At 47.8% G+C, this 21,689-nt stretch overlaps 1 protein-coding gene across 5 annotated transcripts in view; it reads left to right on the top strand.

Annotated features, from left to right (window-relative positions):
- The window catches only part of LOC111848394 (LIM domain-binding protein 1), a 29,446-nt gene extending 9,605 nt beyond the window's left edge, over positions 1-19,841 (top strand). For 3 of the 5 annotated variants that reach the window (XM_072703647.1, XM_072703648.1, XM_023820345.2), the window contains 10 exons: positions 11,265-11,367; positions 12,892-12,936; positions 14,022-14,097; positions 14,290-14,392; positions 14,495-14,667; positions 15,562-15,684; positions 15,856-15,939; positions 16,245-16,368; positions 16,518-16,666; positions 17,423-19,841. In XM_072703647.1, the coding sequence (XP_072559748.1) occupies positions 11,265-11,367; positions 12,892-12,936; positions 14,022-14,097; positions 14,290-14,392; positions 14,495-14,667; positions 15,562-15,684; positions 15,856-15,939; positions 16,245-16,368; positions 16,518-16,666; positions 17,423-17,653 (1,211 nt within the window). In that variant the 3' untranslated portion in view covers positions 17,654-19,841. Of the gene's footprint in view, positions 1-4,877; positions 5,302-11,264; positions 11,368-12,891; positions 12,937-14,021; positions 14,098-14,289; positions 14,393-14,494; positions 14,668-15,561; positions 15,685-15,855; positions 15,940-16,244; positions 16,369-16,517; positions 16,667-17,422 lie in introns of those variants that run through there. The other 2 variants (XM_023820348.2, XM_023820346.2) reach the window with 2 other exon arrangements.
- Positions 19,842-21,689: the final 1,848 nt, after the last annotated feature.

Genomic DNA, 21,689 nt, shown 5'->3' with positions numbered 1-21,689 from the left:
TGCGAGGTCGTTGACTGGCTGGCTGTGTGGTGGCCCCCGATATCAGCAAACACGCGCTTTGTTAAGACCGAGATAAGCCAGGATGTGTAACGGCAACTGCCTGCGCATATTTTGCTAAATTTCTGTGCCTGTTAGCGTGGCATATGCTGCATTTCTGCCGGCCTGCTTTTTGTCGCAGGAAACTATGAAGCATGTTCTGAAAGGTCAACGGCATTGCTCTGCAGCAGGCGGGACATCAGGCAGGATGTGAGCATCAAGCTGCAGGGATGATGAAACATCCAAGCTAGAATGACCTGCTTTAAAATGCGATCCATGCGTCCATTTAAATGCATTTATTTGTTTTCTTTGTTTTTTGCATGACAATAAATAGTTTGTTGCCAATCCCAGAGTTAGGTATAAACTCAGTTTATTTTGGTGTCTCTGGATATATGTTGCTGTTGTCTGGTTTATAAAGTGCAAATATACTATAATCATACTAAGTTTTACACGGTCATACAGGTGTATATTTTTATGTTGCTGTTTCTTGTACAGATGATTCACCCTTAATACCATGTTCTGTGGTGCTGGGGTTGTGTGTGTGGCTACCCTTCAACGTATTGTGTTGAGGTTGGGTATGTCCCCAACATTCTGTGCTGTGTACAGTTGTGTCGAGGTTGGTTATATAACTAACCCTTGGTGTTGTGTACTGATGGTGTTCAGATTGCATATGTAGTTTATCATCAGTCCTGTGTACTGTTGTGTTGAGGTTATGTAGCTTGACCATCCTTAATGTTGCGCTCAGGGGCTACCTCTGTGGAAACAGTCACCATCCCCCATCCTGTTCTCCAGTGTTTCATAATCCTGACATTTAACTGTAAGCAAAGGAGGTTCACTTCTTACAGTGTGAAGGAAAGCCGGATGGTGAAAGCTAATTAGCAGCGAAATAGCAATCCAGCTTTTTTTTTTTTAAATAGCGTTACCACGTGGGAACCATTTTCCCTGTTGTGACGATGTGGAGGCGTACGTGACATCTGAAAATGTAAGTGGGCACAGGCGGCTCACGCGGCGACACGATCAGCTCTGACATCTCGCCCTCCGAGCGAAATCCATCCCGATGTCTCCCTAATGAGCCACGCAATTAGTCTTTTGTGTCTCCCGAGGCTCCTTGAAAGCGACGGATCTTCAAAGTGAGCTGGGATGTGAAGCGACCAGGCAGCCTGGGTGTTCCCCGGGCGCAGGAGGGTTTTGCCAGAGGCGCACGGACGCAGCTCGACCGATGGGTCGCTGCCGGTTTCCGGCATCAGAGGTTACGCCACTGTGACAGACTGAGCCTATGGCTTCAAAGGGGAGTGACGCCATCACTTTCTGAAGGCTGAACCCCAATCCGACGTGAGAAAAGTGACATAAACTTTCCACTTTTCACTTTCCACGTATGAGGCGCCCGCGCTGCATGCAAAGGGTCGGGAAGCCGTTTCCTCTAGCCGCCTTTTTGTCGTTGCTGTTGGCAGAGCTTCCCGCTCCCAGCCGCACGAACATCTGGTACGTCGGCACCATGTGTGAAAATGTCTTTGGAACAAATACTGCAAGGAGGCCGTTAATCTAATGAGGATGTAGGGCGATGAGGGCGCGCCCTTTACAGGTGGAGAACTCTTCTAGCGCAGCTGTTGTTGGCGGAGGCAAGAAAGCGAGGCAGCCAAGCCCGGTGCCCTGGGGGGGGGGAGGGGGACTTTCGTCCTCTATGTCCCTTCATCTGCAAAACAAAAACTTTCATCGCTGCATGCGCCCCTCCCCCCACTTTTGATTTTTTTAAACAGAACGAACAGGCCAAACGAAGGAGAGAAAAGCATGCAAGAGATCAAACAGAGACAGCATGACCAGCAAGCAGTGTGATGGTTAAGAGGATAGACGTCTAACCTAAGAGTTATGGGTTCAAGTCCGAAGTCAGGAGAACCCTGCTGTTGGACCCACAAGAGTATTTCACCTAGATTACTTCAGTGACCCTTAGCTTTATAAAAATTAGCGTCAAAAACACATATATTTACACATGAGAAGTTTTCATACTTGACTTGATTTGGGTGCTTATTGTTGCGTTATGAGCTCTCCAGACATTTCCTATTTGTGGCCGGTGCAAAGGTGACATGAGGACGGCCACAGAGCACCTGCAGGTGCTGATGAGAGAGCCAGGTCCTCGAGAGCAGGATTATCACCAGCCGTCAGTCACTGACGAGCTCAGTCCTCTCCTCATTGGATACTTCTTTGGCTCTCTTATGGTTAATCCAGACAGCAATCGGCAGCACGTGACAAATTACACCCGCAGTGGGTTTTGAAGCTTCGTTTCCCTCATCAGAACATCCCACCAGCTTCGTTCTGTTACCACTGCTGTGACATGGCAGCGACTCATGCAGTTGTGATTAAAGAGCAGTCCGCCTGCCAAAAGGCAGGGATAAAGGCAGGGAGATGCCATGCGCATTTTATGGAAAAACCTCCTCAGCTGAAAGTAGGCAGATCTAAAACTTCAGGAATAGTCTGTTCTGCTGGGGTTCTGACAATTCTGATGGCAAATGGCTGTGAGTTTGACTTCTGCTGCCTGTCATCTCTGGCTTTTGTTTTTCATCCGAAGCCATTCATTTTATATGACACAAAGGCAGACAAAAAGAGCCGCCAACACAGAACGGCTTCGCACTCGAAGTATTTCTACTGAATATTTTTAAAGAGGTGCAACGTTCTTATAGGTCTCGGAGCTCTTCAAGGCATCAAATAGTCACACTATTTGACTTTAAAACACAATGCTAGTCTGACGGCCCCCAAGTGATTTGCTCAACCAACCAATCAGAAAGTCTCTCACTAACGATCCTCCAATTACAAAGCACAGACTTAAAGGCACATTCGGCAAAATATTTTAGTTCTCAACTTGTCCTGAACCTGTTTGACTGAATTATAACTGAATTTTCCAGTTGTTTGATCCCATAAAAATGATACTGAGAGCTAAACTGGTTGAATTAGTGCAGTAACTTGTTCAACCAAGAGCTTTACTGTTTGTGTAGACTGGAAACCTTCAAAGATTGTGGCCCACCAGCACCAGAGATGACCAAACACCACCCAAACTCCATTTGTGTACCGTAAAGAACTTTACTAATTAGTTATCGACTTACCACCTTAATCATAATAATAATAATCATCATCATCATAACTATTATTATTATTGTGACAGGTTATAATAAATCACCTGTTCAAAGGCTATAAAGTATTAAGCTAGTGCTTAAGTAATACTTCATAATTAAATATAGGAATGTACTATTATGGTTTTAGATCTTCTCTTCTCTTGAGAGTTCTAGTTGAAATAAACACACCGCCGAGCATCTCAAAGAGTTTAATGTCAAGAGGTCCGAGAAAGGTGAGAATTAAACTTTTACTCGGGATATATTGAATATGCTCACCCAATATTTCCATTGTTAAACCAATTTTAAAATATATATCATGGCTCAATAAAGGCAGTAAATTCAGTGTGGCTGTATTCAATACTGATAGTATCATTACTGCATATATTGGCAAACTGGTATGGCTGATTTCTGTGCTAGTTGATTCATCTGAGTGATTGTGAGTAACATGGCTGAATGTGAGCGCTTGTGAACACTGAGTGCCCGTAAGAATTTGAAACCAGTTTGACAGATATCATTTGGACAGCCCAAACCCTTGACTTCCGTTGTTGTGGACCCAGGCATTCAGGGGATTATCGTCCATGCACAGTTAAATGGGTGACATTAATCACTGCTCAGGTTGCACTATTGACTGTTGCCATGGATACATGGGACAGTGGACGCAGGGTACAGCTAAACTTTTGTACAGTATTATTCTGCAACAATTGCTACCTACATCTCGAAATTAAGTCGTTATTCCCAAAAGACTAACAGACATCACATTTTTATTTTACCACTGTTTTTTTGAAATTACAGGTTTTTGAGATTCACTACAGCTGTTTACTTTTGGCCGCAAAATGCCGTCCACAAACCGATTGAAACTGTCCGAATTCAGGTGTTGCGCCATCCAGATTTACTGCACAAGTTCAGCGGCTGGGAGCTGAATGATAGCAGTGAGCTTTAACTGCGCCCGCAGCGAAGGGGTTCGCCAGTTAGAAGGAACAGCGGCATTCTCCTGGGAAACGGGCGTGGGACCCGGGGGAGGAGACGGAGTGCCACTCGTACCGTAATACCTATTGTAGACCACACCAGTGTTTTTTAGGAGTATTTTGAAATGAGGGGACCTTCGTTACACATTTCATTGTCTGGTTGAATTTACACATTTGGGCCGCTTAGTTATTCATAATAAACAATTTACACATTAGTTAGCTAAATTGTGGGCAAACCTAATATGTGTGATTAGTATAGTAATGGAAGATTCCGACAAACAGCGGGGCCGTTTGTTGACATGTTGAGAACACGAGCTGTAGATTAGCCGTTAACAGCTCGTCCCGAATTATTAACTGAACATATTCGAAGCAGTTTTATCTAAAGCCAACTTTTCAATAATCCCGTGAAGAATGTATAATTGTACCAGCAGAAACAGCGGCTAAAATCTCGCCATGATCTTATCCGTGGGAAAGTTGCCTTGATACTGTGACTACAAGGGCCATACTGAAAAGTCCATTTGGTTTGTTTTGAAGATTTTATGTACAATAAACCCAGTGATGAACGAGGCATCGTATTTATTAAAGCTCGTAGTTTAATGTCACCACTTGGTCTGAATGCGCGGTGGACATAGCGTGAGGAGCGGCTACTCCGGCTCGTGCGGCGCGAGGCAGCGTGCACACACAGCCGATGGGGGGGCCGCGGGGGGGTTCGCGACGCCGCGCCGCAGTCGCTCGCGTTGTAAAGCGGCCGCTGCAGCGGAGGGAGGGTGAGAGAAGGGCGGCTGGCGGCGCTGCCGGGCTCCCGGGCCTCACTCTCTGAGAGGAGTCCGAGAGGCTTAGCGCCGTTTTCCAGAGCGGAGGGGGACCGGTGGGGGGGACGCATCGACGGAGAAAGAGGAGGGCCCACAGCTATTGTTCATGTCTGTCCACGAACAAAGGGCTCTTCGGGGAGCGTACCCTTGTCTACTACAGGCTTTCGGCACCGGACAAGGCCGCGTATGAAAGAAAAATATTACGGAGCGCTAAACGCCCGCTTTCTTTTTAAGCGCCAATGCTACTTTAATCTTTTAAAATTATTATTTTTTATTTAAAGAAGGGGATTTAAGGCACTCCTGCCGCCGTACTGAGCGCACACGCCGGGCAGCAGCGATTTGCGGGATCCGTAAGCGCCGGTTCTGTCAGCACTTCTTCCCCAGGTACAGTTACGCCTGCAGGGCCAAATCCGCCGCCGCCGGTTCGGGCTGCGCTTACCGCCCGCGCTTATCTTGTGGCCGCAAGCCGAGCGGTCCGAGCCGGCTGGCCGAACCGCGATTGGTGGTCTGTTCTGGGGCCTGGTCAGCCGGCCGACCGGCGGCGTCTGGCTACTGGAGCGGAGGTCTGTCAGCCGGGGACGGCGGTGATTATCATGTGGGTGGCGGAGCTTGGTCGCTGAATGCTGCGGTGTTTAAAGTCAGGAGCGCCGCACAGCTTCTACTAGTACTAGTGCCGTCCTGGATGTCGCTCTTTTATTAAGCAGAATTACAAATTACATCCCTCTTTGCTAATATGTATCCAGTTCTTGCTTATAAATGTGTGTAGAGATATGTGGAGATAAACGCCGAGGTCCGTCCTTCGGACCTGGTGCTAGGCTGCTGGATGTAACTTCATCCTAATTATCTCCGGGGCTGTAGTGAGGAGACGCCGGGGACACCCCCGCAAAGCTCGGCTGGTAGGGTTACCCCCGCGCTGCGAGTAAGTTAGGGTATGAACAAGTTAGTGTCTAGCTTATGTACCGCGGCCGCATCGTGCTTAATAGGATATCGTCTTGGTAAGAAGATGTTTAAAGATAGAGTAAAAATCAGTTATTATATATATATATATATATCTCACACACACGCACAGATGTGTATGTATAGTAAATGTATGCATTCAGGTACACGTCGCCTCAAACAATAATGTCTTCGTTTCTTTCACATATAGCTGCATATATTTTGTCCATATTCATTAAATGTCAAATGTTACTGACGTTTTATGAATTTCATCTTGGGTCTTCAGTGTGGGTCGGTGATTTCTGCGTTAGCTTCTGTTGTCCTTAATAATAACGAACCCCTTCATTGCTTCTGCGTTGGTTAATTAGAAAATGCAGTGGTTAATTGAAAGAAAAACTGAAATGTAAAGTAAATGTGCAGTCGAAGGAAGTGCCCGGTCGGTTTTCGAGTATGCGCACGTTGCCCTGGTTGTTAGAGAATGAACACCCCCCCCCCCCCAAAAAAGACACACAACAATAATAATAATTTGGACACAACAGGTTACGGACTGTTTGCCCTGTATTTTAAAAATGCCACTTAAAGTGATGTGTTGGGGACAGCTTTAAAAGCATTTTGAAATACCAGAGATTTAGTAGAGTAGATTGGTGCATTTATTTACCTTAAACTGTAGCCAGTAATTTACTAGCTGTAAGGGTACGTTTGTTAGGCAGGGGGGCAGCTGGGTGCTTTAAGCAGGGTATGTTTCTCTCCCGTCTGATCATGTCGTCTGGGTGATGTTACAATCTTGCATTGATGAGTTGTGTGTAGGTTTGCGGCTGTATGAGATGTCCACGCCCTGTGCACAGTATAGCTGTGATTCTACTGATGATGTCAGTGTGTCAAGTATCTGTGAAGCGGTTGACTTAAAAAGACACAAACTACCTACAGTGGCCTCTCTGAGAGTGACCCCGCGCAGGTGACTCCCTTGAATAATTCTTGCACACTCATAAATGTGGCAGGGCTTGTGCTGTTTGCCACATGATATGAGCAGTGGCGCGAGCAGCTTGACAAACACTGAACCCCGAGAAACAGGAAACTGCCCCATCAGTGCAGTCAGTGAACTAGCAAGCCAGAAATTACAGCAGGAAGCGGAGTTTGTCGCCTGATTAAATTTAATCTTGGCAGTGGTTGGTACTGTTGTTAAGAGTATATGCTTGATGCTCAGGACAGAAATGCTCCGGACAGTAACATTTCCGTTTGTTTGGGGAGCCGTACGGACTGCTGGCGATGAGGCTGTATTTAGCTTCAGACCAAATTTCTTGCATCAGCCTTTTCTGAACAGTGAATTTTTAATGGCAGAAGTCTTCACCATGAATGTTTAATGAGCTCCGTCTCCCAATGGGCAAACCTCATTTCCTGTGTGTCTGTTTGTAAACTCCACTCTTTGTTAATGAGCCAACAGGTGCTCCCAGATTCATCCGGTACTACATTTACCTACTCAGCAGACTTGTCCCAGGCAATCATTTTGCCATTGTGCAGGTGGGTGTTTCAATGGAAATATGCAAGGAAGACGTTCAGGGCTACATCGGTGCGCCCCATCGGACTTAAATTTGTCGATGTATTCCTTGTGTGCTGCCCTAAATGGGTGATTTCTGGGGAAAATATCAAATGATCTGCTTTTCAGCTAAGGATGCTGAAACTGCTGAAACGACAGCTTATCACACAGTTGTTTCTCAAACGGCTGGAGCTCAGTGTTTACCTCTCCGGTGACCTGAGTGAAATAATGGTCTGTGTCTACCTCACGTTGGGAGGCTGTTCCTGTTGATGCATTTGACTCAGGAAGCTCCTGTCAGTGTGTGAGTTGGATGTTTAGCTCTCGTGAAAATGGAGAAGGGTTGTAATGAACCCTTTGGTAAGTCCTACAGAGAAACCAGCAAGAACCACACTTGTCAGTAACAGTGCCCTTATAGCCATGTTGAATGATTGTGGAATGGTATTTTTACTGATTCTAGCACACCATTGTAGGATCAAAATGAATGTGCAGCTTTCATTTTGCATGAGCAGCTGAGGTGCTGAAGATCGTCATGCTCAATACACTGAAGGTGATCGTACAACCAACACCCAAACTTCTAACAACAGCACATGTAGAGCTGAGAAAAAGAAACTCAATTGGCTTTGGAGAAATCTAAATTCTTTAGTGTTTGTGACACCATCGTGGACTTTAAGTTCATGTCTTCTGCTGGGTTTGGTTCTCTCACTCATAATTCCTGTTGTTTGATTTCATCATGTACTTGACCAGCTGAACTGGTGACTGAGTTACCAAGTTCTGGTCACGCCACATTCCATGTCTGTGTCATTCACGTATAGCTGGGAGGCTGCAGGTCCGAGTTTGTGGCCGAGCCCCAGATCATGCCTTAGCTGAAATTCTTTTGCCAAAAGCATAATGGGCACTTAAAAGGTGCATATGCATCGCAAAAACAGAGCTGTGAAAGTTGCTTTGGGTACCAGCAGCTCCAGTCCGGCGAGATATTCCTGCTGCGTTCACTCCCCTCCTTTTTTTTTTTTCCAGTGACAAACTAACGACGATGTTGTGAGGATCGTTCCGAGTTGCGGCGGTTGCAGACTCACGATCGATCCGCAGTTAGTGGGCAATTTGAAATGGGCGATCGATTCCGTGTGCAGGGATGTTCACATGTACGCTAGCGGCCCAGTTTGAAAAACACACACTGTTTGCACGACTCTCGTGTGTTGGCGTTTTGTGCTTTGTTGTCTTTGCAGCGGCGATATTGTGAGTCGTCGTGGATGAGTGTCTGGTAAGGGGATCGTATGCATGCATAAAGTGGTTAGTAGAATTGTAGCTCTTCTCTCTGACTCAGGCTAATGTCCAGCATCAAACCCCGAGCCATTAGATGTGCTCTTGTGGGCAGCTCACATTCCCTCTCTGGTTTTCGCTGTAGATGACTGTTGGTTTTCTGTCTTTGTTGTGACAGCTTCTGCTTGGTGTTTTTCCTCGAGGCCTCCTTCTAAAGGGAAAACAGATACGTAATGGGTGGGGGGGGGGGGGGGGGCGGCTGTGTTGCCGTGGGGATGGGGCTGGCTATCTTGCTTTTCCCACGTGGGAAGTTCACCAAAGCACCGTCCAGGTTTCCTGCACCCTGATCTGCTACTGGGCACAGCAGGGTTTCACTGTAGGTGGGGCTGTCTGCAGTGCCCAAACTCTACACTGCTTTTAATAGAACTAGATTTGGAAAGTAGTTAAAAAAATAAATAATCTTAATATCTTATAATACATTATACTTTAAGTGCTTGTATTTAAAAAAAAATGTATTAGAAAGTTATGAATTTTGCGGATGATTTCCTTATCCAGAAACTTTGCAGCTGCATGATTTTCCTGTTGGATAGAAAAAAGGATGGATTTAAGCTCCTCTGATGTTGTTTGGAGCTAAACGAGTAGGCAGGGTGCATAATTACTGATGGGACTGGCAATGCTGACAAATCGGAGTAAATGGGTGGTGACGTTCTTGCTGGGATTTGTGTTTAAACTGACAACTTGCAGCTCTGATTCGTACAGTCGGAGATGAGGTGCGGAAATCTGTGTCATATTACATCTGGAAATGTAAATATTTGTTTAGATTCCGTCTAGGTATGAGGACTAACGGATAATATGATGATTTTTTTGTTATCTGTACTTGCGCTCACAGGTGACTGTAATGCAGCAGTAGAAATGCTCTATACACTGGCTAGCTGCTTAGCTGAATTGTGTTACACATAGCCTTGGACGTGGGGAATCGCTGACATCCAGCTTATTGATGTCATTCACTGAATCGGGGATAATCTACTTTGATACTATGAATGCCTTATGTTTTCTCACACAGCAGGTTGATATTTTTCTTTGTAATATGAAATATCTAACTGTAATATGTTCCCACATGGACTATTTGTCAATGGAGAATGAAATTTATCCTTCAGGATTAAGAATAATCATCTGCTGAAAACATGGAGGTTGGGTATAGGCAGAGCATCAGTCCAAAGTCAGCACAGAGAAATTTCTCTTGCCTCTGGGCCATTATTATTGCAAATGGCTGTATTGATTGTGCAGTTGGACCAAATTGTTTTGGGCTTTGCTGACACAGTCGGCATTGTTCTGTAACAGGGCCTGGAGTGCTTGGCCATCTAGAGCGATGTTCATAAGTGAACTAACCTGTAACATGTGTCGTGCCCATTATGGGCTAGCCTGCGATACAGATGTCACCCGTTTCATAATAGTCACGCTTATTATGTCAGTCTGGCATCGTTAATCTAAGTAATGTTATTGAGTCAAACCTTGAGTGTTAGGAAAGGTCCATAATGACTTCGGCTTGCATGACCCAGTTTGCTTAATTGGTATAACGGTCCGTACCGTCCACAATCGGGTAGCTAATTTATTTGTGTTTGTCATGCTACTTGTGTCAGTCACCTTATGAATCACGCGCCACAGAGCCTGTTTGGTCCTGTGTCTACATCAATCAATCGCGGTCTTTGAAATGCGCTGATCGTCGTAATTAGATGGAGCCATTCACGCTGTCGGGGGTTCACGACCCCGGCTTGACTTGATGCCTTTTCATGAGCGACCTGTTTAATTGGGTGCCGGGTGGGGCTAGCGTGCCGCCTTCACCCGCAGACTCCCAGGAACGGCGTCGGCAGTCGTATGGAGGGGACGCCACCGGGTCTTTAAATTGGCTCGGACCCCTGTGAGGCGCAGTGGGCCGGAACAAGACTGGGGGAGGCCTCTGCCCCCTTGTGCTAGGTGCTGATGACCCCCACCCCACCCCCAGCCAGCCGAAGCGGTTGACAGCTAAATGTGACACACGCTGCCTGGTGATGCGGTGGGGGGTTGGGCCCCTGTTTATCTGTCTGAGAGACGAGCGACTCACTGGCTTGTTTTTATGGCTGCCTCCGTGCTTATGATCTGCGGGGGGGGTGAGGGGGTGGGCCGTTAGACATAAAGACGCAAAATGTCCTGTGGGCCCGAAACGGCTGCAGACAGAATACCCTTCGTTTTGTCTGCCTTTTGAATGCCTGCCTGGCTTTGCCTTGAACAGCAGCTATAAAATGCTTTTAAATAGACATAGTTGCATATTATATAGCTACTAAATGACTTTTTGCAGAGCGATGTAAATGAAGGCTGCATACGCTGCTGCCCTCGTCTGTAACATGCTCCTTTTATATACAACAGCACTGGCCCGCTGCACAGGTTGGGCACTGGTTAATGGTTATAGTCAGTAACGCACTGCTTAAAGCAGAAGTGTGCACTAGTATGTCACTGGCAGTGACACGGGTCCCACAAGCGACTTTGTTCCGGTTTGCTCTCTGAATGAGCGTCGCTGTTAAAGGCCGTCGTCTGCGTGCCCCTGCCTGACGTCACTCCCCCCCCCTTTCCTCTGTCCCCGCAGGCTGTTCCTCTAAGTCTTTCAAGCTGTACTCCCCAAAGGAGCCCCCGAACGGTAGTGCCTTCCCCCCCTTCCACCCAGGCACCATGCTGGACAGAGACGTGGGGTAAGTGGCTGTCTGCTTACTGCTGGCATGGGGTGGGGGTGGGGGGGGGTTTACTGGCTTCACTAGGATGCTTCATGGAGATTTTAAACCTGATCCATCGCTCAGAGCCTTTAGTGGAGAAGCAGGGAGAGCAGGCACTGGGCGAGGCTCTGTCTACAGTGTCACATGGGAGGCGGGTCTGTGTTTGTGCTACACGCATTTGTCCCTTGTGTCTTTCACACTCAAACTGAGGTTGTGTTAAAGAGCTTGCATTACATTTCAATTTCAGTTGATTTCTATAGCACGTTTTCTCAACATTACATTGTCTCCAAGAGCTTGACGAGTTCCCTGCTCATTTGTCCCCAGAGAGCAAGCCAGAGGTGATAGTGGCAAGGAAAAACCCAAAGGGGGGGCCCATCCTCCAGGGGCCGGTAGAGGAAGTCCAAAATAACAAAGTCCTGATTTATAAAGCAGAACAGAGAATAGTCCAGATATTAATGTAGAGGGACCTGCAGTATTATTTATTTTTATATATATATATATATTATGTAAATGCTGCTGCAAGTTTTTAACTGGCATTGTTAGTCATGTAGTGTCATGCAGATCATGACCTTCGCCGCTGAAAAAGGTGCTTTGACCCCCCAGTATCCGTCCATTTTACTTTAGACATAAAGATCCTCTGTCTTGTTAAAAATTCATATCGTGGTTCATAAATTTTGTGTGCTGGTGTAAGTGTACAAATGCCGGGGTCTTGGCAAGTGGGCCCTCATACGAGATGTTTGGTCTGCCAGGAGATGGAGGACTGATCTTCTATCATTATTGATCGATTTTTTAATTTTTTTTTTGTGGGCATAAGCCACCAGTAGCAGGAGGTCCAGGAAGACGGAAGAGTAGCGCAGAGGCAGGCATGAGTAGCGCAGAGGCAGGCATGAGTAGCGCAGAGGCAGGCATGAGTAGCGCAGAGGCAGGCATGAGTAGCGCAGAGGCAGGCATGAGTAGCGCAGAGGCAGCTTCACTTGCACATGGCGCGTATGAAAACACAGCTGGTCTTCTTAGGGTGGCTGTAAGTGGAGCATAGTGACCCACAGGATATAAATCCAGTGCGCGCCTCGCTTGCTGCCCCCCACCCCACCGCAGAATCACTACGCTCGATTCAGCTCGCCCACAAGGAGAGAACCTGTGGGCTGGCCCCCGCCCCATCCACCATAATTCAGCCGGGGCCTCGCTGAGTCAGCACCATCGGTTAAGCCGTTGCTTTGCTGTCGAGATAAAACAGGAGGGGGGTGGTGTATCCTGGGCTCTTAAGGATGATTGATTGAGCCGTTGGCGGGACCTGGAAGTGCTGTGAAGTAGCCTTCCTCGCTGTACCCGAGCGATAAGGCACTGGGAAGCTGGCCCGGGGATGCGCGATGGCAGGCCGAAGCCACTGCACCGGAGCTCATTGGGACGTCGTAGGCGTGACCCGCGCTTGTGAGATTCACCCAGGGGAAGGTCCAAGCGCTTAGCCCCTCCAGTGGTGCTAACTCTCAGCTTTTCTTCTTGCAGTCCAACACCAATGTATCCTCCTACGTACCTGGAGCCTGGAATAGGGTAAGACTGGCCTGCGACTTTTTTTTTTTGTGTTTTTTTTTCCAATTTTATTAGAATATTACTGTAAGGTGATATATTCAGTGCCTCATAAAATGTAAGACAGGGAAACTGCAAGACCAAATCCGCTTGCGTGTCTCCCGGGGGCTATGCCTGGTCTCTCTTAGAGCTGGTCTGCAAAGTTCTGTTCCTAAAACAGCAGGGAAAATTTAATGGTGTGATAAGACTTAAAATGGTTTCAGTTTAATTTTTTATCTCATTCTGAACGTCAGTAGCTATCATGAATATCCTCAGAGTCCTTGTTTCAAACCTGCTATAGCCACCTCCTCTATCACTCACCTCACTACCCGCTGCTTTGGTTAGCCAGTCGTTTATGCAGTGTTACCCGCTGCTTTGGTTAGCCAGTCGTTTATGCAGTGTTACCCGCTGCTTTGGTTAGCCAGTCGTTTATGCAGTGTTACCCGCTGCTTTGGTTAGCCAGTCGTTTATGCAGTGTTACCCGCTGCTTTGGTTAGCCAGTCGTTTATGCAGTGTTACCCGCTGCTTTGGTTAGCCAGTCGTTTATGCAGTGTTACCCGCTGCTTTGGTTAGCCAGCCTTTTATGCAGTGTTACCCTCTGCTTTGGTTAGCCAGTCGGCCAGGCCATGTTACCCACTGGTTGTTAGCCAGTTGTTTATGCAGTGTTACCTGCTTCTTTGGTTAGCCAGTTGGCCAGGCTGTGTTACCCGCTGCTTTGGTTAGCCAGTCGGCCAGGCTGTGTTACCCGCTGCTTTGGTTAGCCAGTCGGCCAGGCTGTGTTACCCGCTGCTTTGGTTAGCCAGTCGGCCAGGCCATGTTACCCGCTGGTTTGGTTAGCCAGTTTTTTATGCAGTGTTACCCGCTGGTTTGGTTAGCCAGTTTTTTATGCAGTGTTACCCGCTGCTTTGGTTAGCCAGTCGGCCAGGCTGTGTTACCCGCTGCTTTGATTAGCCAGTCTGCCAGGCTGTGTTACCCGCTGCTTTGATTAGCCAGTCGGCCAGGCTGTGTTACCTACTGAAGCTAACCTTGCTAGACTAAGACTCCTAAGCGCCCCGCTCTGCTCTTGGCAGGAGACACACGCCGTACGGGAACCAGACCGACTACAGGATATTCGAGCTCAACAAACGGCTACAGAACTGGACAGAGGCGAGTATCCGCCCCCCATGATCATTTATGCTTATGGTAGTACTGACCCCAATTCTGAGTGAGCTTCTCAATGAGAAACAGTTGATGGATTTTGCAATGAGAAACACAAGTGGTATTTTGGTCATCCTGTCTTCTGGAGGCCCCCCCAGGAATTACACCTAGGCTCACCTCTGCCCCCCCTTCCCCTCTCAGGAGTGTGATAACCTATGGTGGGATGCCTTTACCACTGAGTTCTTTGAGGATGATGCCATGTTGACCATCACCTTTTGTTTGGAGGATGGCCCTAAGAGATACAGTAAGTCGACACTATATACTTTCAGCTCCTTTCCGTCGACTAGATGATTGTTTCGTTTCGTTTGTATGACTGGCTACTCGTTTGTCCGTTGCCCCCACACAGCGATCGGCCGGACCCTGATTCCGCGGTACTTCCGCAGCATCTTCGAAGGCGGTGCCACCGAGCTCTATTACGTCCTGAAGCACCCCAAAGAGTCCTTCCACAACAACTTTGTGTCCCTGGACTGTGACCAATGCACCATGGTCACGCAGAACGGCAAGCCCATGTTCACGCAGGTACCGTTGCCACTATGCCAGCGTCAGATACTGTGGTGCTGGTGGTACAGATGGGCCGGATTGGACAAGGGGTGGGAGACTTGGCCGCAGTTCAGTCATTTCGGGTTTATTTTAAAACCGGTGTCGGCAGCCCTGATCCTGGAGTGCTGGTTTCCAGCAGATTTTTTGTCCTTCCTGATGAGTTTCTATCTGCCTGAGATCAGGTGTGGTTCATCAGAGACCAGGTAAGATGGGAAACCTGCAGGATACCGGCGCTCTAGGATCAGGGCTCCCTGTCACTATTTTAAAATATTACATTTTATTTATTTAGCAGACGCCGTTATACGAGGTGACTTACAATTGAGAAAGCAGGGTCAGACAATCCTTGGGTCAATTGGGGGTTAAGGGTCAAGGGTCAGGGAGTGGTGAAATCGCTGTATCGGCCACGGGACTTGAACTGGTGACCTTCTGATCACAGGCACAACATGCTAACCCGCTGAGTCACACTTTGCCCCCAGAGAACAGATTTCTCTTTTGAATTAAATTTTTTCCACTGTTTTTAAATAGTTTTAGTTGCGATCTGGTTACCGTTTCTGCGGCAGGAGTTTGCTCTATGCCCTGCAGCGAATTCATGCGATTCCCACTCCCTGAAAGAACATCCTTCAGAACAACACATTGTGTCATCTATTGTTCAAGTTCCGTCATGCCGGTGAACATTGCGTGAAATCTGGCACGCCCTGCGCTCCCGAGCACCTGGAGCCGATCAGCCCTTAGCCTCTGTCACCAAAGAATTCGGGCCCATTTTCAGACAAAGTGGCGTTCGAGGCTGTGGTGTCGCCGAGCTTGTTTAAGCCGACGGGGTCCTGGCCGTTAGAAGACTCCGTGCCGTCATGTGACTCGGCGCTGTCCCCTCAGGTGTGCGTGGAGGGACGACTGTATCTGGAGTTCATGTTCGACGACATGATGAGGATCAAGACGTGGCATTTCAGCATCCGCCAGCACCGTGAGCTCATCCCGCGCAGCATTCTGGCCATGCATGTGAGTGGGGGTTCGTCATACGTTTCGGTTTTGCGTGTCTATTTCTTAACTGGAAGAGTGTGTGTAAGTCAAGTTTCCTTGCCTTGGGAGCCATGTTCTCGTTCACCCGCATGCCTTACCAGGGCTAATGTGAATGAGATCACTGCTTTGTTTTCGCCACCCCATCGATAGGCCCAAGATCCACAGATGCTGGACCAGCTGTCAAAGAACATGACGAGGTGTGGCCTCTCCAACTCCACACTGAACTACCTCCGAGTGAGCCTTCCTCGCTGGCCCTCTTCCTTCAGCGCAGGCTTCAAAGTGGACTGCTCCTCTAAAAATAACTTGAATGACCAGTATTGCAGGCAGATTCGATGTTTAATGACACATTTGTAGAGTTCTGTCAGTCACCCTGTCTAAGATTTAAAAGCAGGTCAACAGATTGAGACATTTTCGAACAAACGGCGAGATATTTTTTCCACACTTACAGAGCTTTAGTCTCCTTGTACTGCTTGAAATCTCTGGTTATGCGAGAAAAATGATGGGTTGAGGATTAACCAAGTTGTACCCCTGGCCCCTAGCTGTGTGTGATCCTGGAGCCCATGCAGGAGCTTATGTCCAGGCACAAGACCTACAGCCTCAGCCCCCGGGACTGCCTGAAGACCTGCCTCTTCCAGAAGTGGCAGCGGATGGTGGCCCCCCCAGGTGAGCACCGGTATCAAACCCACTTACCCCGAACCAGAACAACAACCTAGAAAAGTAGCTCAAGGAACCATGGCCTGTTTAGTTGGTAATCCATAACACAACATGGATACTGACTTGTTCGTCCCTCACGGCCTCCCCCTCCCCCATAGCGGAGCCAGCAAGGCAGCCGCCTAATAAGCGGCGGAAAAGGAAGATGTCGGGCGGAAGCACCATGAGCACGGGGGGTGGCAGCAACAGCAACAGCAACAGCAAGAAGAAGAGCCCCGCTGGCAGCTTTGCGCTCTCCAGCCAGGTACCTGTAAGCATCTGGTCTCCTGTTCCTATTGGGGGCGGGGCTTGTGTGGGAGATGGGCAGGGCTTGTGTGGGAGAGGGGCGGGGCTTGTGTGGGAGAGGGGCGGGACCAATTGAAACCATATAATGTGGTTTAAATATGTGATGTTAGATGGGCTTTATTCTTCATCCAGAATGAGTAGCGCTAAATTGCAACATTTCTCAGCAGAAAGCATTTCCTGAGTTCGAGAGAGTGGGCTATATGTGTTTTCTCGTGGATTTTAATCAAATAGAAAAACAATATGTCTCCCTCACCTAGAAAACACAGGCCAGCGGCCCCCCTGATGCACTGTCCTCCATCTTTTGGGGCCTTTTCAGGATTAACCGTCCGTTGATTTGTGTCACGCGCTACGTGTGCGCCGGTCCTGCTGGGCCGACCTACATCCAGAGCCCGGAAAAGTGCAGCCTGACGAGAACTGCCGGCTCCGTATGGGGAGCGCGTTCAGCAGCCAGGCTGCTGTGTACCCGTGTTTACTGAACACCGGGTAGCTCTGTGATGATCAATAAAGGTGGAGGGCAAAAAATAATACTTTAAAGAAAGGCTGTTTGAAAAAGGTATTAATAATGGATGTGTTGAAGCAGTCAGGGTGTAACAAATGACATTTCTCAGATTTACAAGTGCTCTCATTGACACACTGAAGTGTATCCATTGGCCCATAAGGATTCACCTCCCTTTCCCCTTCATTTCGGGGATAATGTTTGCTCCTCTTGCGCCCCACCCAGGACGTGATGGTGGTGGGAGAGCCCACCTTGATGGGGGGGGAGTTTGGCGACGAGGACGAGCGGCTGATCACCCGGCTGGAGAACACGCAGTTCGACGCCGCCAACGGCATCGACGACGAGGACAGTTTCAACAACTCCCCAGCGCTGGGCTCCAACAGCCCCTGGAACAACAAGGCGCCCTCTAGCCAGGAGAGCAAGAACGACAACCCCACGTCTCAGGCTTCTCAGTGAACTGGGGCGGGGTGGAATGCGGGGGGGGGTCGGAGGTGGAGGGTGGGGGTGGGGATGGTGAAGGGAGGGTGGGATCACTGGTCTACCTGCAGAACAGCGCTCATGAAATGGGGCTTGGCCACAGCCTTTATGAGGGTCGGGGGGGAGGAGGCAAGAGGACTGAAGGATCAAGTCTGGTTCATTTTTAGTTTTACTTATGTCCCACCCCCTTTAAAAAAAACTGAAGAAGTTGCCGTTAATTCTTTTAAAACGATAGGATGGTTTTTCTATGACATTGGTCTGTGCCCACAAGCTTTTAAAAGCCAGTGTGGCGCCCCCGTCAGGCCGACATTTGCGTCCTCCTCAGCACATGCCCATCTGAGCAGGAAGAAAGTTGGGGAGGGTTCTGATTACCTGCTTTGTGTGACCTGGACGGATCATAAATGTGCCCCCTTGTCACCATGGCAACGCTGCCTCCTCGAAGTCACCGTAGTTTCTCTTCGAGAAGAAACCTCCACGTTCACTCTATAAAGCATCCGATCGCCATTTGGTTTCTCAAAACATCGTTTTTGTATTTTGCAAATTGTTCATTGTCGGGAAAGGTCTAAAACTTAGAGACGGTAACGCTGCGTATGGATTCGTGTCTCCTGAGCGTCACTGCCATCGCTGTGGGCCGTGTTAGACGTCACGTGACTCACGGTGGTGCCTTGACTTTCCGGCACTGAGCACAGTGCAGACTCTTGCTGGTGCCGCTCCGATGTTATAGGAGTGTAGGTGTGTTTTTGTTTGAGCGCCTTGAATAAGAGTGAAAGGCACTGCTGTTGACAGCGGTGAAGAGGTGGAACGATCTGGCAGCAGGAGTCGAAGGTCCAGTAGCAGTGGGCGTCGGGTCATTCCACCGGGGGCTGTGGTGTGGGGGTGTTCAGGCTTGATCAGAACTGGCTGTCAGAATCTCTTGGGTAAACCACCTCCCACCCCACCCTCTTGGAGTCCAGTTACGGGGAGGAGTGGCCTCCGTGGCTTTCTTTTTCTGATCCACTTAAAAAAAACAAAAAAAACAAAAAAAGACTTTGACCACCATCTTAAAATGAAGCGTCCCCTGCCCCATATATTTGCATGGTTCCAGAAGTCCAGTACCTCAGCTTGTATTTGTAATAGTTAAAAAAGTTAGTTCCTCCCATTTAAAGCATTTAACACAGAATTTTTAAGGATGTAATCAAGTTTTATACTCTTATCTTTCCCAAGAACTTTTCTTTTTTGGATCTCCCCCCCCCCCCCCACCCCCCCCCCCCCCCCCCCCGACGTTAAAAGCTACAGACCAAGGAGCTACAGGACTTGCAGGATACTTTTAATTCTCACCCTGAAATGTATTGATTTGTATTTTTTTTAAGGAAAGTAATTATGTGTGGGCTTTTCTTTTTAAGAATTTTTATGATTTCTGTGTATTTGTGCTTGTATATTTAAGGTAGTAGCAAAGTTCTGTATAACTGTAATTAAATGTATTCTTCTCTAGAGCTCTCCCGTAAGCCATCCTTATCTAATATTAAAAAGGAAAAAAAAATCCCCAACCAAATACTTCTTTTTGAACTTGTATTAAATTAAATTAGGGGTACAATCACCATTCAAATGTAAGATTGTTCTTTGCCAGTCCAGAAACATTGTCATGTACATGTTTTTTCCAGTCCATTATCCTCGTTCACACACACACTCGTCTCACTGTAGAGTTAATACCATAACATGCCGAAATCCCTTTTAAGACCTGGGATGTTAGAGATGCATCTTGACAAGCACAGTAGTCAGCCTTTCGGTTAATGCGAGCTAAAGCAAGATGAGGTACAAAAGGTCTAAGATCTATTTTGTTTGAGAACTGATAAAAGCAAGCTTTTGAGTATTTTTATATAAATCCTGAAATGCCAACACTGGAAGGTTTCGTGCTCTGTTTGTACAATTCTTACCTATCCGCACTGCATTATGAATACCCAGGAGAGAAGCCCCAGTGAATGCCCAGGTACGACTCGCCAGTTGTAGCATCTGCACCTGAGGAGGACGCTGAATGGTGACACGTACCCACACACTGCCCCCTACAGCACCTCGTCTTTAGGGCAGTTTCATTATTTTTTTATTTTTATTTTTTTGTGGTTTTTTTTTTCCCTAGATTCTGCCATTGATAATTCATGTATGGTACCAATAAAGATGAATTTTCACTTTACAGTAACTGGTCTTCTATCTTCTGTCTTATTTTGGCAGAGGGTGTCTGATCAGTGCAGGCGTGTGTGTGTGTGGTTTCGGGGTCATGTCTGCAGGGCTGCTAGCCGACCATTCTGCCCCCTGCTGTACACTTGTGAACCTGCAGCCGCCTTGTACATAGGTGCAGCATTTCCCAAACTGGTCCTTGGGGATTCCCAGCCGGTCCATGTTTTTGCTCCCTCCCAGGTCCCTGTCTTTGGGTCAGAGAAGACCGGATTGGGAAGCACTGCGCTACTGAATACCTTTGTGTTCAACTAAGGCGGCATAATGTATTCTACAGTATATATCTGTGAATTTCAGACATGAGCACTGATGATTTACAAGAACTCTCCAGTCCCCCCCTTCCCCCAACAGCTCAGTGTCTGCTTTCACAATCATGCCTGTTGATGACAGTCTGTTCACCCTGCACTGTCACCATGGTAACATCACAGTAGTAAACGCAGCTATAAATGAACGCATCTCCTGCAGTGTGTTTGGTTTTGGAGCAAACACAGTCTGGGGCCTACAGTGGCTTTATTATACATCCGTTACATGTATAATGCTTGGTAAGCACTTGATGTGATTGTCACATACTAACTTACACAACTTAAACACCTGGAAGGGAATTCAATGCACAGGAGACGGGGACTTGAGTTTGCAGACAGCCTTGTGTAACTGTCTTGCAGCTCTGGTTTTCCCAGATACCTCAAGCGAATCAGGCAATCTACTACTTGAGTAACAGGAACTCCCTTCTCTCGTCCTTACCCGTGATTGGCTGAAAAGGTACTACCCAATCAACCAATGGCAGACAACCTGCACAATGATCTTTAGGGTTTGAACGCCTATGGGAGAAGAATTGCTGTTCTGGGGCCAGCTGAGGTTATTAAAGGAAATAAAATGTGTGCAGAATTGTTTGTTTTGCAGGGCAAAGAGCATCACTTTTAAATTCTGAGCTGGTTATGTAAGCATTTGGGTCACTTCCAGTGAATGTGCTTCCTGATCATGGAAGTGTCCCTTTCAGTATCTCCGCCCCCCATCCCCGCCTCTCGCACCCCATTCGCTGTCCCTGCTGAGAGAGGGGCGGCGCTGAGCAACAACGTTTGCTTGGTGTGCACATCTGTGTGCGGCGCTGTTCCGTGATAAACGGCATGATGTCACGCTGTACGACTGGAACATGAGCCTGTGCATTGGTGTAGCTGTGCCATCTATGCTAACAGCACGCCTGCAAATAAACAAGGTAGATTTGAGGCCTGCTGCGGTATTCTGCTGGCCTTGCTCTTATCCAACCCCAAGACCTTCTACAGAGACAAAATGAATGAGATGGTCACTCTCCCTGGGGGACAGGCTGACCGCAGTGAAAGGGGTCTCCCAAACACTCCCTGCTCCTTTGAGGCATTGTGACCATCTGCAGCCCCCCAAGGCAGTTTGAGGGGGGTGGGGTGGGGGGTGCAGGACCATCTGCCAAGGAGGGCCGCAAAGAAAATACTGGCTGGGGGGGTTAAGGGCCGTCCTTAGATTGTGGGTATAAATGAATAAAATCCTCCATGTTGGAAATGTGTCTTAGGAAAACAATAAAGGGGGGGGGGGGCTGTTTCAGCGTATAAAGGCCTCGAGCGGTCTTCCAGCTCGTGCCTTTTGCTTTGTACGGTTAATGCTCACCAGTGAGCGTTGTTGTTTTAACAACAGTCACTTCAGAGAAATGGTAAAAGATTCAGTTTGCTCCATGCACATAGAAAGCCAATATCATCAACACGGATCATGTCCTACGTCACGATACACGTATATCCAAATAATGCATTTTGCTCAGTACAGCGTGATTTATTAAATCAAT

Source organism: Paramormyrops kingsleyae, chromosome 20 (assembly GCF_048594095.1).
Source record: "Paramormyrops kingsleyae isolate MSU_618 chromosome 20, PKINGS_0.4, whole genome shotgun sequence".
Lineage (NCBI taxonomy): Eukaryota > Metazoa > Chordata > Actinopteri > Osteoglossiformes > Mormyridae > Paramormyrops > Paramormyrops kingsleyae.
The sequence above is the reverse complement of the archived record's forward strand: the minus strand, read 5'-3'. Positions and strand labels throughout refer to the sequence as shown.